The 12,638-nt window shown below is 38.6% G+C and overlaps 2 protein-coding genes across 2 annotated transcripts in view; both read left to right on the top strand.

The window, feature by feature from the left end:
- Positions 1–2,370, top strand: part of LOC107571450 (uncharacterized) — a 3,241-nt gene extending 871 nt beyond the window's left edge. The window contains exon 3 of the mRNA XM_016257776.1: positions 1,034–2,370. Coding sequence (XP_016113262.1) covers positions 1,034–1,729 — 696 coding nt within the window. The 3' untranslated portion in view covers positions 1,730–2,370. The remainder of the gene's footprint in view (positions 1–1,033) is intronic.
- A 1,588-nt stretch (positions 2,371–3,958) lies between these two features.
- LOC107571466 (unconventional myosin-Ig-like) overlaps positions 3,959–12,638 on the top strand; it is a 37,062-nt gene continuing 28,382 nt past the window's right edge. The window contains exons 1-8 of the mRNA XM_016257791.1: positions 3,959–4,053; positions 6,675–6,883; positions 8,385–8,478; positions 8,821–8,986; positions 11,344–11,397; positions 11,527–11,625; positions 11,816–11,932; positions 12,191–12,397. Coding sequence (XP_016113277.1) covers positions 3,959–4,053; positions 6,675–6,883; positions 8,385–8,478; positions 8,821–8,986; positions 11,344–11,397; positions 11,527–11,625; positions 11,816–11,932; positions 12,191–12,397 — 1,041 coding nt within the window. The remainder of the gene's footprint in view (positions 4,054–6,674; positions 6,884–8,384; positions 8,479–8,820; positions 8,987–11,343; positions 11,398–11,526; positions 11,626–11,815; positions 11,933–12,190; positions 12,398–12,638) is intronic.

Genomic DNA, 12,638 nt, shown 5'->3' with positions numbered 1-12,638 from the left:
AAATCGCATCATATGACCCCTTTAAGGGAGATACTCAATATTGTTCTCAAATGCACGCCGACACGCCCCCTTGTTTCCGTGGAGCACTGCGCAGTTTCACTTTCACTTACACTTACACTTAAGAACGAAGGACTGTCGCGTCTGTTTGCTGCAGTATCTCACCCTGGCGAACGCATTTATATAATCCTCAACAGGTACGTTTTTATACATTTCTAAGCGTAACATTTCTCAACAATCGCTGTACATTTATCGTTAAATTACATTGCATTCCTGTTCCTGGCGTTATGGTGGAACGCCAGTTGTAAAGCAAGTTTTCTGTGTTTGGTGCTCCACTGAGAAACCTTCAAAGATGTCCAGCAACTGTCTGTTTTAGTCATCAGAACTGTATTTTGCAATTTACACAACAACCAAACCGATTCTTAACCGCTTACGCCGTCTACAGTCTCGCCCTTGCATTTATAGTTTTGTTCGTTCTGGCTTGTTTGCATGCATTATAGAAGAATATAGACCCAAAATTGGAATATATTAAATTAAATAAGTAAATGAACGAATGGCCTTTTGTAATAAATTTATTTTTAATTTATTTACTTTTTATGTATGTGCAAATGCATTAATTATTATTTTCTTTTACATGTATTTGTGTATTCGTATTTTGTCTGTTTTCATCTATTCTTGTTCATCTCCATTTTGTTTTGTTTCCTTGTTCTTTCACCCGATATGATGATGAGGAGGTGTGGCTTTCGCATTCAGGCATAGCATTTAAGCCCCTTTTCAACATTTCTCAGTAGTCCTCTAGGTGTAGACAGAGTGTCATTCAGCCAAATATTTTTTTCTTGTGCGATATCTGTGTGAGCTTTAGGCATAATGGCAGTGGTTGACAGACATACTGGCTCTAGGAAGACTAGAAAAAAAAACCATGTTAATTAATTTTGTGTTGTAATTACTTATAATTTGTAACTCCTCCCCACTATTTATTGTTTTAGTGTTAAGATGGACATGAAGGAAATGGTTATTGAAGTGAATGGACTTCCAGACAAAGGTTAAAGTCTTGGGAGGAGCCTGTGAGGAAGCAGCTAAAAAAATTTCAAAATTCATGAACGAGATGAGCTCATCTCTATGTACGCATGAAATAGACCTGAAAAAACTTGACTCCAGTCAGCAGAGACACATTTTCCAGAACGCTTACTCATTCCAAAGGATCTACAGTGTTTTAATTAGGAAGGAAAATTACATTATTAAAGTGGTGGGGTCCTCTAAAGACAGTTATGACGCGAAGGAAAAGCTTCTTGGACGGGAGGTTGATAATGCTCAGCCAGGACACTTTACAAAGAGCAATCTGCGACGCAGCAGGTCCTTGCCAAGACCAAAAACAAGGGCCAGAGAGGAGAACACAGACTTAGGGCAAAGTCCTGATGCTGTGGACACTACTACTGTTAGTAGCTCCTCTGCCTCACATTCCCGAACGGAGTCTCAGTTGCAGCAAGAAGTACAAAAGGAAAGAGGTCGCAAGCCCACTAAATCCTCTACACCACGTATCAGGGCACACAGCTCCTCTCGGTTACAACACAAAAGTCAAAGCAGATCAATCCAAGAAGCATCAAGTTCTGATCAGCAGGATTTGACACCCTCTAAAGAAGTTCAGACATCTAGACAAAAACTGCCTAAAATAATACCTCCTCTTTTTTCAGATAATTTTTTTAAAAATACAAAGTCACGCTTAAGAAAATGACTGAATCCAGTACATCAATAATTAGCCCAGACTGATCACATCAAGTTATCATCCACTGTAAAACACAGAACTTAAATAAAATTGGTCAGAGACCTTGCTATTACCTCTACTTTAAGAAAGGGACGAGACTCTATGCTGACAATGCTATTTGCGTAAACCGGGCTGGTTCAGGTGTTTAGGGTTGGAGCTAAACTCTGGCCCTCCAGGAACAGGTTTGGACACCCCTGGCCTGGCCTAAACACATCTATTTGTACTCACTCTTGAGCACTTTGCAACAATCACTGTGAATGCGTTGTAGTTTTTGTCTCATATGACGAAGAAAATCAGTATATCCAAATAACTTATTTTAGCTGTTGTTCACCTCTCTGATATATTTTTCAGTATTTGCACTCCACTCGATGTTCAGTTTTTTCCTGCACTGCTGATTTGTCAAGACTCTCGGTCATTACCATGGGGACTCGATGAGGAAGTGTCTTTTTCTCCATTCTACAGGAAGTGAGGCAGGCCCTGTGGTTGATTTAGGGGCTGAGCCCCTCCCTGTTAGAAAAAATGAAACAAGAACCCAGGCTTTTGTGTTAAAAATGATAGAATGTGAGAAATACACTAATGAGTGCTTTTGTTTTTCCTGTAGATTTATGAAACAACGTTTTTGATTTAACATTGTATTAATTGATGATGTCTATTTGAGTATTTCTATCAGATACAGATTTCTGTCATACTAAAATTCCCCTAATTTATTTTTTATTTACCTGTGGTTTGCTATTTAGGAATTTCCACAGTGGTCATTATGATTCATTGGTTGTGTTAATAAAATATTATTTTTAGCTATTTGAATGATTCTTTTTAGGGATGTGAATTATTTTGAGGCGTTACCGTAATGTGGACAAGTGGTAATTGTAATCAAAAGGATTGAACGTTAATCTGTATTCAATTATCTGTGAAGTTTGTATTAGTTGTACATTAGTTATAAAAGTAGAGTGACTACTGACTCATATCAGCTCATTCTCTGATTTCCCATGTTCTTCAAAATATTGTAATCACACAAACATTCTCTACAAGAAACTGAATAAGGCGTTACTCATTACCTAAACCATTCATTCTTTTTATTGTCAATACCCGTTCAATGTGTAAAAGTGGAAAAGTCTTGAATCAGCAGACATAATGACATAACCTTATGGCTTTAGAGCAGTAAATTAAGTTTTGTCATGGACCTGAACTTTCATCCGTCAAATGTCTTACCTTTAAACTTAAATGCATTTATATTCTGGATGCCAATTATCAACTACCGCATTAAGTGAATAGAATTTGTAGTTGTACATGTATTTAATAGCATGCAATTTGCAATACTGTGATTGACCAGAAACAACATGTTCATTTGGATTGTTCCATAGTATTTAACTGATAGTAGCTCTGCTGATTGGTATCACAATTGTTCCCGGCACCCCTTTTATTTCTCCATAAATGGTGTGCTGTGCGTCCTTTCTTGTCTGTCTGTATCTTGTTTGGTACTGTTGTTTATGGTTGTGAGTAGGTTTTGCAAGAATGGAACAGATCCTAGATTAGTGTATGTGGGCAGACTATGTGAAAGATCTCGTTCTTGACAGGAGTCTATGATCCGCACTCCCCCATGTCTGCAGGACCAGAGGAAGAGGGTGGGCTTTCGGAAATGCCATTCATCCTCTTATAAGATAATGATCACTTGTAGCTTATTTCATTACATACTCAATTTTAGTTTGACCAAACAATATTGTACATTTAAAAAGCCAAACTGTGTTTTGGCTTTATAGTTCATTTGCACTCTACAAATATGGGGAAGGCTATGAATGACGAAGGATTGAGCAAAAAAAATCAAATAAATAAAGGTTTAGTTAGCAGGACAGTGGGTTAGTTGAGGTTTCTGCTTTCAGAGCCTGTGGTAGCTCAGCAAGATGCAAAATACTCTTGTTTAAAGATAGTTCCTTCTACATGTGTTCAAAAATACGCACATCTATATGCAGAGGTTCTCTTGAACAGGATGACATGCTGGAGCCTGCAGACCGCAGTCATCACTGACTTCACTCAGCACAGCCTCGGATCATGCAAAGACTGAGATGTAGGCCACACCCACTCCACATTCGTCTCCTCTACCGGCTTCGAGAGGACGGCAGTCAGTACTGGGTCTCTGTGTCTTTCTCATCACCTTCCACTTTTCTCTCCATCCATTCATCCGTCAGATAGACTCCTGCAGGGATGGCGGAGCTGGAGGGCCTGGAGTACGGAAAGTCAGACTTTGTGCTTCTAGACGAGGTGACCATGGAGCAGTTTATGGAGAACTTGAAGTTAAGGTAAGAGAGAACAGTTTTCAACAAGTGGTGGTGTGTAAAAAGATTCAATGGACATGATGTACTATTACAAATAACCTGACAAGACAGCAGTGAATATGGCCTTCAAAGAGGATACTTGGTATTGATGTTGAGTTGAGCTTAAACTCAATTTGAGAGCTTTGATAAAATCATTTTTATCTGTAGAACTTGCTTGTGAAATCTGTTTCACTTTCAAAAGTGAGAATTGAAAGTCTCGCTTTATGTCTTTAGTGCCTTTTTGATTTTGACCACTCCCTTCTCGGCGAGAGAACAGTTTTCAACAAGTGGTGGTGTGTAAAAAGATTCAATGGACATGATGTACTATTACAAATAACCTGACAAGACAGCAGTGAATATGGCCTTCAAAGAGGATACTTGGTATTGATGTTGAGTTGAGCTTAAACTCAATTTGAGAGCTTTGATAAAATCATTTTTATCTGTAGAACTTGCTTGTGAAATCTGTTTCACTTTCAAAAGTGAGAATTTAAAGTCTCGCTTTATGTCTTTAGTGCCTTTTTGATTTTGACCACTCCCTTCTCGGTAGACAAATGAAGTGACGAGAAAATGACACATTTTCTGAAAAAAGTGGAGGGGAAACCATGTGTCATTTCACTTTTGACTTTCCCGCTCATAGCTGAAATATCAATTTAAGTGGCTGACATCAACTGCTTAAGAGACAAAAATGTACATCTTATCATGTCTTGCAACAGCTGATCGTAGCCAGCCAGTCGAATCTTAGCAGTTCTGATGATGAAATCAAAGGTTTCTAGTTCTCCTTTCCTTTAACAGGTAGCATTTGCACCCGAGTCCCTCATCTGTGATGTCATCGGTTAAACCGGGGTGAATCAGATGACCTTTTCGCAAGACTCTTTATGAGTGTGATGTTAAAAAGTGTTTGAAGGTTCACTGCACACTTGTTTTGTCTGTCACAGATTCTTACGCCTCTGAAACCTCATGAAAAAATGTATTCATTTCTTGTCCATTCTGTGCATTTTGTCAGCTGAGGTATGACCAGGCCTCATGTGACTGTACCGCACATTCATACATCAAAACACTACTAAGTTCACAATATGCTGAGGGAAGGCATCCTACAAATTCAATCCTTAAATACTATGAATTATGTGTAGACATTAATGTGAATGTGCTTGTTTTGAAAGACTATAAAGAATGTATCGGCTATATTGACTAATGAATTTTAACTTCAGACAGATGTCTATGTATTTTAGCTGTACAGCAGGAAGAAGAGATAGCGTGTTAGTGGATATGTTTGTTTAACCAAGATTACACTATATTTTATGTTGATTGAAATTCAGAAAGTGAGTCATCTTGAGCCCCACTGCACTTCCTGTTCTCACTTCCCAGCCCCGTATCACTTCCTGCTGAATACGAGCGTGTGACATTGAGAAACATACTGTGGCACATATACCTAAATGAACGTCGTTATGACACTTGTTTCCCCTTGTTTAAATTTAAAGGGGTCATATGATGTTGCTAAAAATTTCCACATACTGTACATTATTGTTTCTCCTCTATGCCCCGCCTTTCTGAAATGCATCGATTTTTACAAAGCTCATCGGTCTGAAAAGTGCGTTGTGCACAATCCAGTGCGTTGTGATTGGCTGAATACCTCAAGCGTGAGACAGAAATGTTACGCCCCTACCATACTGTGCTAGAGTGAGCAGAGGCCGGGGGCTAGAGTGAGGAACGGCCAGAGGGCTAGAGTGAGCAGAGGCGGCGGGCTTGAGAACGGCGCGGCCGGCGGATTCGACGAAGGAGGCTTGCGGCAACCACATGTGACGACTCCTGACTGGACTCCGCTTCATCCACGGTGAAAGCCGATCCAGCGATCCACAGAGCAAAGTTGTTGTATTTCCTCAGCAACCAGCACGGATCAGCTCCAGGCATGACGAAGCAGATATCGTCCTCTTTTGGAAGACCAAACAAAGTAGTTTCGCTTTCATAACGAAGCACACAGTGCCTTCGGGACATAGCAGCGGCGGCAACAATACTACAGCGAGAATAAAAGTTACGCCTTCTTTCTTTGCGTGAACATTTGGGCGGCGTTATGCAAATCTTCCCAGATAGTGACGTAGATATGTGGGGGCATGTTAGAACGAGCCGTTTTAGGAAGGTGTGGCTGATTCTTAACTTTTATAAAGAATATCTCTTTGGATTTGAGACTTTAGTCTTTTCAACTTTACAGTTCTTCTTTATACACCAAGAGCTTTTAACACTCCAAAGAGAAAGGAAAAATTGAAATCGCATCATATGACCCCTTTAAATTCATCTCCAACTGTATTATGATATTTTATAGAGTAAAAAAGGATGCTGTTTGTGGTGTTTTGTTATATTAATGTTGACACAAATTCAGGATGTACTCCTATCTGTAACTTCATCTTAAACCTCTAAGTATGATTTATGATTAACTGAATCCCACCACACCTTACAGTAATACTCAATGCATCCATCAATTGTTCTTTGTGTCTATTCACTTATCAGGAACTAAACCAAACCAGCACTATGATGAAAACAATGAGTTAATTGTTAAAGTTGTTTCTGCTGTTGAACTTGACATCGTTCACAGTATTGTTTGCTGTTTTCAGGTTTGAGAAAGGCCGTATCTACACTTTCATTGGAGAAGTAGTGGTGTCAGTCAATCCGTACAGACAGTTGGATATCTATGGAAAGAAGGTCATTGAGGACTACAGGGGAAGAGAACTGTATGAGAATCCACCTCACCTGTATGCTGTCGCAGACGCTGCTTATAAAGCCATGAAGAGACGAGCCAAAGACACATGCATCGTCATTTCAGGTACAGCAGCTACTAAACACACAATCACTGCTGAATAAAACAGCAATTGCACAATGAACAACAACACAATAATCAAACTGGATAACCAGAAAGAAAATGCACAAATGCACAATGAAAATAGTAAAATACTTAAGCCTGGCATATCAAATGATAGTCTATTGAACCTTTAGACAAAATATTAAAAAAATGTTTTTGTTGAGTATCATATTTTATACATCAGGCTTTTATGGCTCATATAGTGTGATATAGTGAGAATATGGAGCTTATATTCAAAGAGGGGGAAAAAGGCATTTTGGTGCAGTTGCTGATATTTAAATGGCCGAAATTTAAGATGAAATGCTGATAGCTTGTAATGTAAGTCAATGATATCTTTATAACAGTATAGCAGACTATTTACATAAAATCATATAAATATCAGTCATCACTATATCTCTCAATATTGTATGAGACTTAAATGATCAAAGCTCTGTAGTTCTTATTATGGAGGGCAAAAACATATAATGCAGTGAAACAAAATGATGACTGAGAGATCCTCAAATGCCTGATGGATCATATTTGATACATGATTTAACATGATTTTTTAAGAACTAAGTATAGGTAATAAACTAAAGCTAAGCTGCTTCACTCCAGTATGTGTTCATCTTGAAATATTATGCCCTGTTATACTTCAAGCAGAATCGAAGAACAAACAGGTGTAGCATCATTTCGATCAAAATCAAGCCAAGACCTATATAATCAAGCCAAGACCTATATATATAAAAAGCGGGGCCTATATAAAATCTTATTTTTGCTTTCATTTCTTCCATACTTCTTCCATGCTGCTTTTAGCGCATCTGTAAAACGGTTAGGAGCAACGGTGACATTAGCTTGTAATGTAAGTCAATGATATCTTTATAACAGTATAGCAGACTATTTACATAAAATCATAAAAATATCAGTCATCACTATATCTCTCAATATTGTATGAGACTTAAATGATCAAAGCTCTGTAGTTCTTATTATGGAGGGCAAAAACATATAATGCAGTGAAACAAAATGATGACTGAGAGATCCTCAAATGCCTGATGGATCATATTTGATACATGATTTAACATGATTTTTTAAGAACTAAGTATAGGTAATAAACTAAAGCTAAGCTGCTTCACTCCAGTATGTGTTCATCTTGAAATATTATGCCCTGTTATACTTCAAGCAGAATCGAAGAACAAACAGGTGTAGCATCATTTCGATCAAAATCAAGCCAAAACCTATATAATCAAGCCAAAAGCGGGGCCTATATAAAATCGTATTTTTGCTTTCATTTCTTCCATACTTCTTCCATGCTGCTTTTAGCGCATCTGTAAAACGCTTAGGAGCAACGGTGACATTATACTCTGTGATGAACCGTGTACGAGAGCGTTTGTCCACTGTGCCTCTGACTAGGGAAGAAAAAAACGGATAAACAAAGACTTTACAAACAAAGTCTGGATTAGACCGTTTCACAAATTTCCTTGTGTTTCAGGTGAGAGTGGAGCAGGCAAGACTGAGGCAAGCAAGTACATTATGCAGTACATTGCAGCGATCACCAACCCTGGCCAGAGGGCAGAGGTCGAGAGGTCAGTTTCCTGGAGATACTGACAGCTCTGGACTTTCAGGGCTAATTTTTATTTATTTATTTATTTATTTATATAAAAGCATTTTATTGCTTTTGTAACTCAATAGTATAGTAAAAACAGATTTGTATGAAAATGAAATGTTTGAAAAGAAAATGTCAAATGCTCTTGTTTAATGGACTATTTTGTAAAGTTTATTTGGGGATGAAGGCTGAACATCTTCTATCGTTAGATGGCACTATGATGTTGATTTTCTTATTGCGTTCCATATATGTGTACCCTGAAACACACATGTTTGTTTATACATTATTTTTTGACTATTACTGTATTTGCATCCTACCACAGTGTGAAGAACGTGCTCCTGAAATCCAACTGTGTGTTAGAGGCCTTTGGAAATGCAAAGACCAACCGCAATGATAACTCCAGCCGCTTCGGCAAATACATGGACATCAACTTCAACTTTAACGGAGACCCCACGGGAGGACACATCAACAACTACCTGCTGGAGAAGGTGAGGCCTTCAGGATCTTATCAGTACACATTAAAGCGCATCATAAACATGACATATGAATGAAACTTGACATTGCCTTGTAAAATAATAATTGTTAAATTTGAATGTGGTGATCACAGTTTCATTAAAAAAGGATACAGCAGCCCATTTTTCAGCTAGGTCTCAGCTAGATCAATATTAGAGTGTTTTTACTGAATGTGCAGGGCTTTGTTGTCAGTTATTGTTTCACTTTGTCTGGTTTGTTCAAACCGTTATATCCACATATGGCACCCAAACAATTATTATTATTATTTTAAATGGGGACAGTTTTGTGATATGCTTGTTATTTTTATAAGTCTGTAATAAGTGCTAAATAATAACGTTCTAAGATGTTTTCTCCCATCTGATATGATCCCAAGCTAATAAGGAACGTTCTCAGAACAGTGACGTTAATGGAATAGTCGTTATCTGGCCTTTAATGATGTTCTCAAAACGTTAGCACTAAAACATTATTTTTTACATCATTCATAGAATGCTTTTCTTTTGAATCGTTTTAGTTGGAATGTTCGTTTTAAGTAATGTAACAAAGAAATAACGTTCATAACGAACGTTAGCAAAATGTTCCCAGCACATACGGGGGATTTTTTATTTTTTTTGAAAGCTGAGATATAACAACCTAAAGCACTCAGAGTTAATCTGCTTTTGTTCTTTATTTATATTTTTGTTATATTACATTGGCAATAAAAACCCATCAGTGCTCTGCAGAAATGTGAATAAATATTAGTAAAAAATAAAAGAGAAGGTGCTTACCTTGTCACACGTATAATTTCTACTCTGAGAATACGTGAAAAGACTTAAAATACTGACATAGAGCTGTCGAAACAGTTGAAACATTCCTAAAATAATATTTATAAAAATAAAACTGCTTAGTTTTGTGCTGTTTATGTGAATTGGCCTCTTTTGAGGGGTTAAAGGGGTCATATGATGCGATTTCAATTTTTCCTTTCTCTTTGGAGTGTTTAAGACTAAAGTCTTAAATCCAAAGAGACATTCTTTATAAAAGTTAAGAGTCAGCCACACCCCCCTAAAACGGCTTGTTCGAACACGCCCCCACATATATACCTCCCTATGTGGGAAGATTTGCATAACACCGCCCAAATGTTCACGCAAAGAAAGAAGGCGTAACTTTTATCCTCACTGTAGTATTGTTGTTGCCGCCGCCATGTCGTGAAGGCGCTGTGTTTCATTGTGAAAGTGAAACTACTTTGTTTGACCTTACAAAAGAGAACGATATCCGCATCGTCATGCCTGGAGCTGATCCGTGCTGGTCGCTGAGGAAATACATCAACTTTACGCTGTGGATCGCCGTATCGGCTTTCACCATGGACGAAGCGGAGTCCAGCCCGGGGTCGTCACATGTGGTTGTCGCAAGTTCGCCTGCCGCCGCTCACTCTAGGCCACCGTGTGTGATGCTGTGTTTTGTTGTGAAAGCGAAACTACTTTGTTTGGTCTTCCAAAAGAGGACACGACTAGAAATCAGTGGTTAAGTTGTATTTACAACACTGTTCCAGAACAGTTCAACCCAAATATTCAGATGTGTGCAGCACATTTTATGGAGGACTGTTTCCTGATCCTGGTAGAGTAGACTACAATGCCAGCTGTTCTGACTCAAAGACTGTAAGTACGTTTTTTATATTTAAAGAATTTACCACTGATGATCTAATCGCGAGTTTTGAGCAGTGTAGAGTAGTGCTTGTAGTTTGTCATTTCTCCGATCACAAATGCAGATATGTTTTTATGTTTACACGGCGCGATGCAATGCAACACGTAAAAAGACAGTATAAGTCATTATAATCCGTAATTATGTCCCCACTGGATGCAACAAATGCCTCGTTTATAATGGGTTTTAATGTTTTTGTCTCGTCGCTCCGGCCGGACAGGGCATCACAATATGGTAAGGGGCTTAACATTTCCTTCACACGCTTGAGGTATTCGGCCAATCACAACGCACTGGATAGCTGGCCAATCAGAGCACACCTCGCTTTTCAGACCGATGAGCTTTGTAAAAATCGATGCGTTTCAGAAAGGCGGGGCATAGAGGAGAAACAATAATGTACAGTATGTGGAAAATAATGTGTTTTTTATCCTTAAACCACATAAACACATTTCATTACACCAAATACACAAAATAATGTTCTTTTTAGCAACATCATATGACCCATTTAAGTGTAACACAAATACCATGCTGCCTTTACTTCTGGCTGGCTTTCAATTGTATTTTTTGAGATTATAAGGGTGGATTGAGAGTCATATCAATAGGCCAACTGTATAATACCGAAAAGACAATTAACACAGATACTTTGCTTACTTACTTACAGTCAAGAGTTGTCCAGCAGCAGGAGGGAGAAAGAAATTTCCACTCATTTTATCAGGTGAGATCTTCCGAACAGGTTATGGTGAATGAGATTACAACATTACTTCAGGAGTACCAAATGCTGCAAGAATTGTTATTCAGATTTTAACAAACAAAACACATAGATCAGTATGTTCTGTTTGTGCAGGTTTTACGGGGAGGATCTGATGAATTGCTGAAGTCTTTGTATCTGCAGAGAGATCCTGCACAATATGCCTACACCAGTCAAGGAGCCTCCGTCACACTTGTACGTACTTATCCTATGAGTATATCACAGTTTATGAACACACAGCTTTGCACAGACTAAGCATTCGAGACTGAATGAATTGCAATCTGCTCTCCTATAGAGCTTCTGTATACCCATGACTAATATCACTATACGAAATGTACCATACAATGTTTTTATGTCTCTCTGTCATTACAAATCATCTTCACAGGCGTCCAATAATGACTCCTTATGCCACAAAGCTGTGATGGCAGCACTAAAAGTGATCAGCTTCACTGCTGAAGAGATCATCTCCATCTACAAGATCCTCAGTACCATCCTACACCTGGTCAGTCCCACACTGAGTGCTCTGGAAGATTATTTTCTTCTGTTTTTCTGTCTGTTTGTGGTCAGTGCAGTGTTACACTGAAATTGATGTTTAAAGCACTGGTTCTATTTTTTCAAGATTGTCCAACGCAATATATGAAGGCCCAATATAGTAAAATAATAAAATAAAATAATAAATAATTTTTAAAAAATCCAATAACTGAACGTTCCCCTAGTTGAGAACCACTGGTTTAAATGCCTTGCCTTGTCATTGTTTCAGGGTAACCTTCAGTTTACAAGTGATGGTGAACATGTCATACTTGTCGGAGAAGATACAGTGAAGCACATATCTGAGCTGACGTCCACAGAGCCTGAGAATGCCAGGAAAACACTGCTGTACCGTACTGTGGCTACTGGAGGTGGTGAGGTCATTGAAAAGGGACACAATGAGCAGGAAGCTAGCTATGGAAGAGATGCTTTTGCCAAGGTAACTGCAAAACGTTTTCCTTGTTTGTAGCTCATCCATCATCTAGTTATTCTAATTAAACAAACATTCTTAGAGGGGTCAACAAACCCAGCTCTCCCGAGAGGGGGCTCGACCTGCAGCATGATTTTAAAATCAGAAGGGTAAGCATACTGCAATCTAGCCAAAGACTCAGTGCATCAGGGAGGCAAAAGAAGGGCCTAATCCACCTGATGCTGCTGGTTCCAGGTGCTCTGGAAAAACA

Source organism: Sinocyclocheilus grahami, unplaced genomic scaffold, assembly GCF_001515645.1.
Source record: "Sinocyclocheilus grahami isolate Dianchi unplaced genomic scaffold, SAMN03320097.WGS_v1.1 scaffold1597.1, whole genome shotgun sequence".
Taxonomy (NCBI): Eukaryota; Metazoa; Chordata; class Actinopteri; order Cypriniformes; family Cyprinidae; genus Sinocyclocheilus; species Sinocyclocheilus grahami.
Note: the sequence above shows the minus strand (reverse complement) of the source record. Positions and strands in the feature narration are given on the sequence as shown.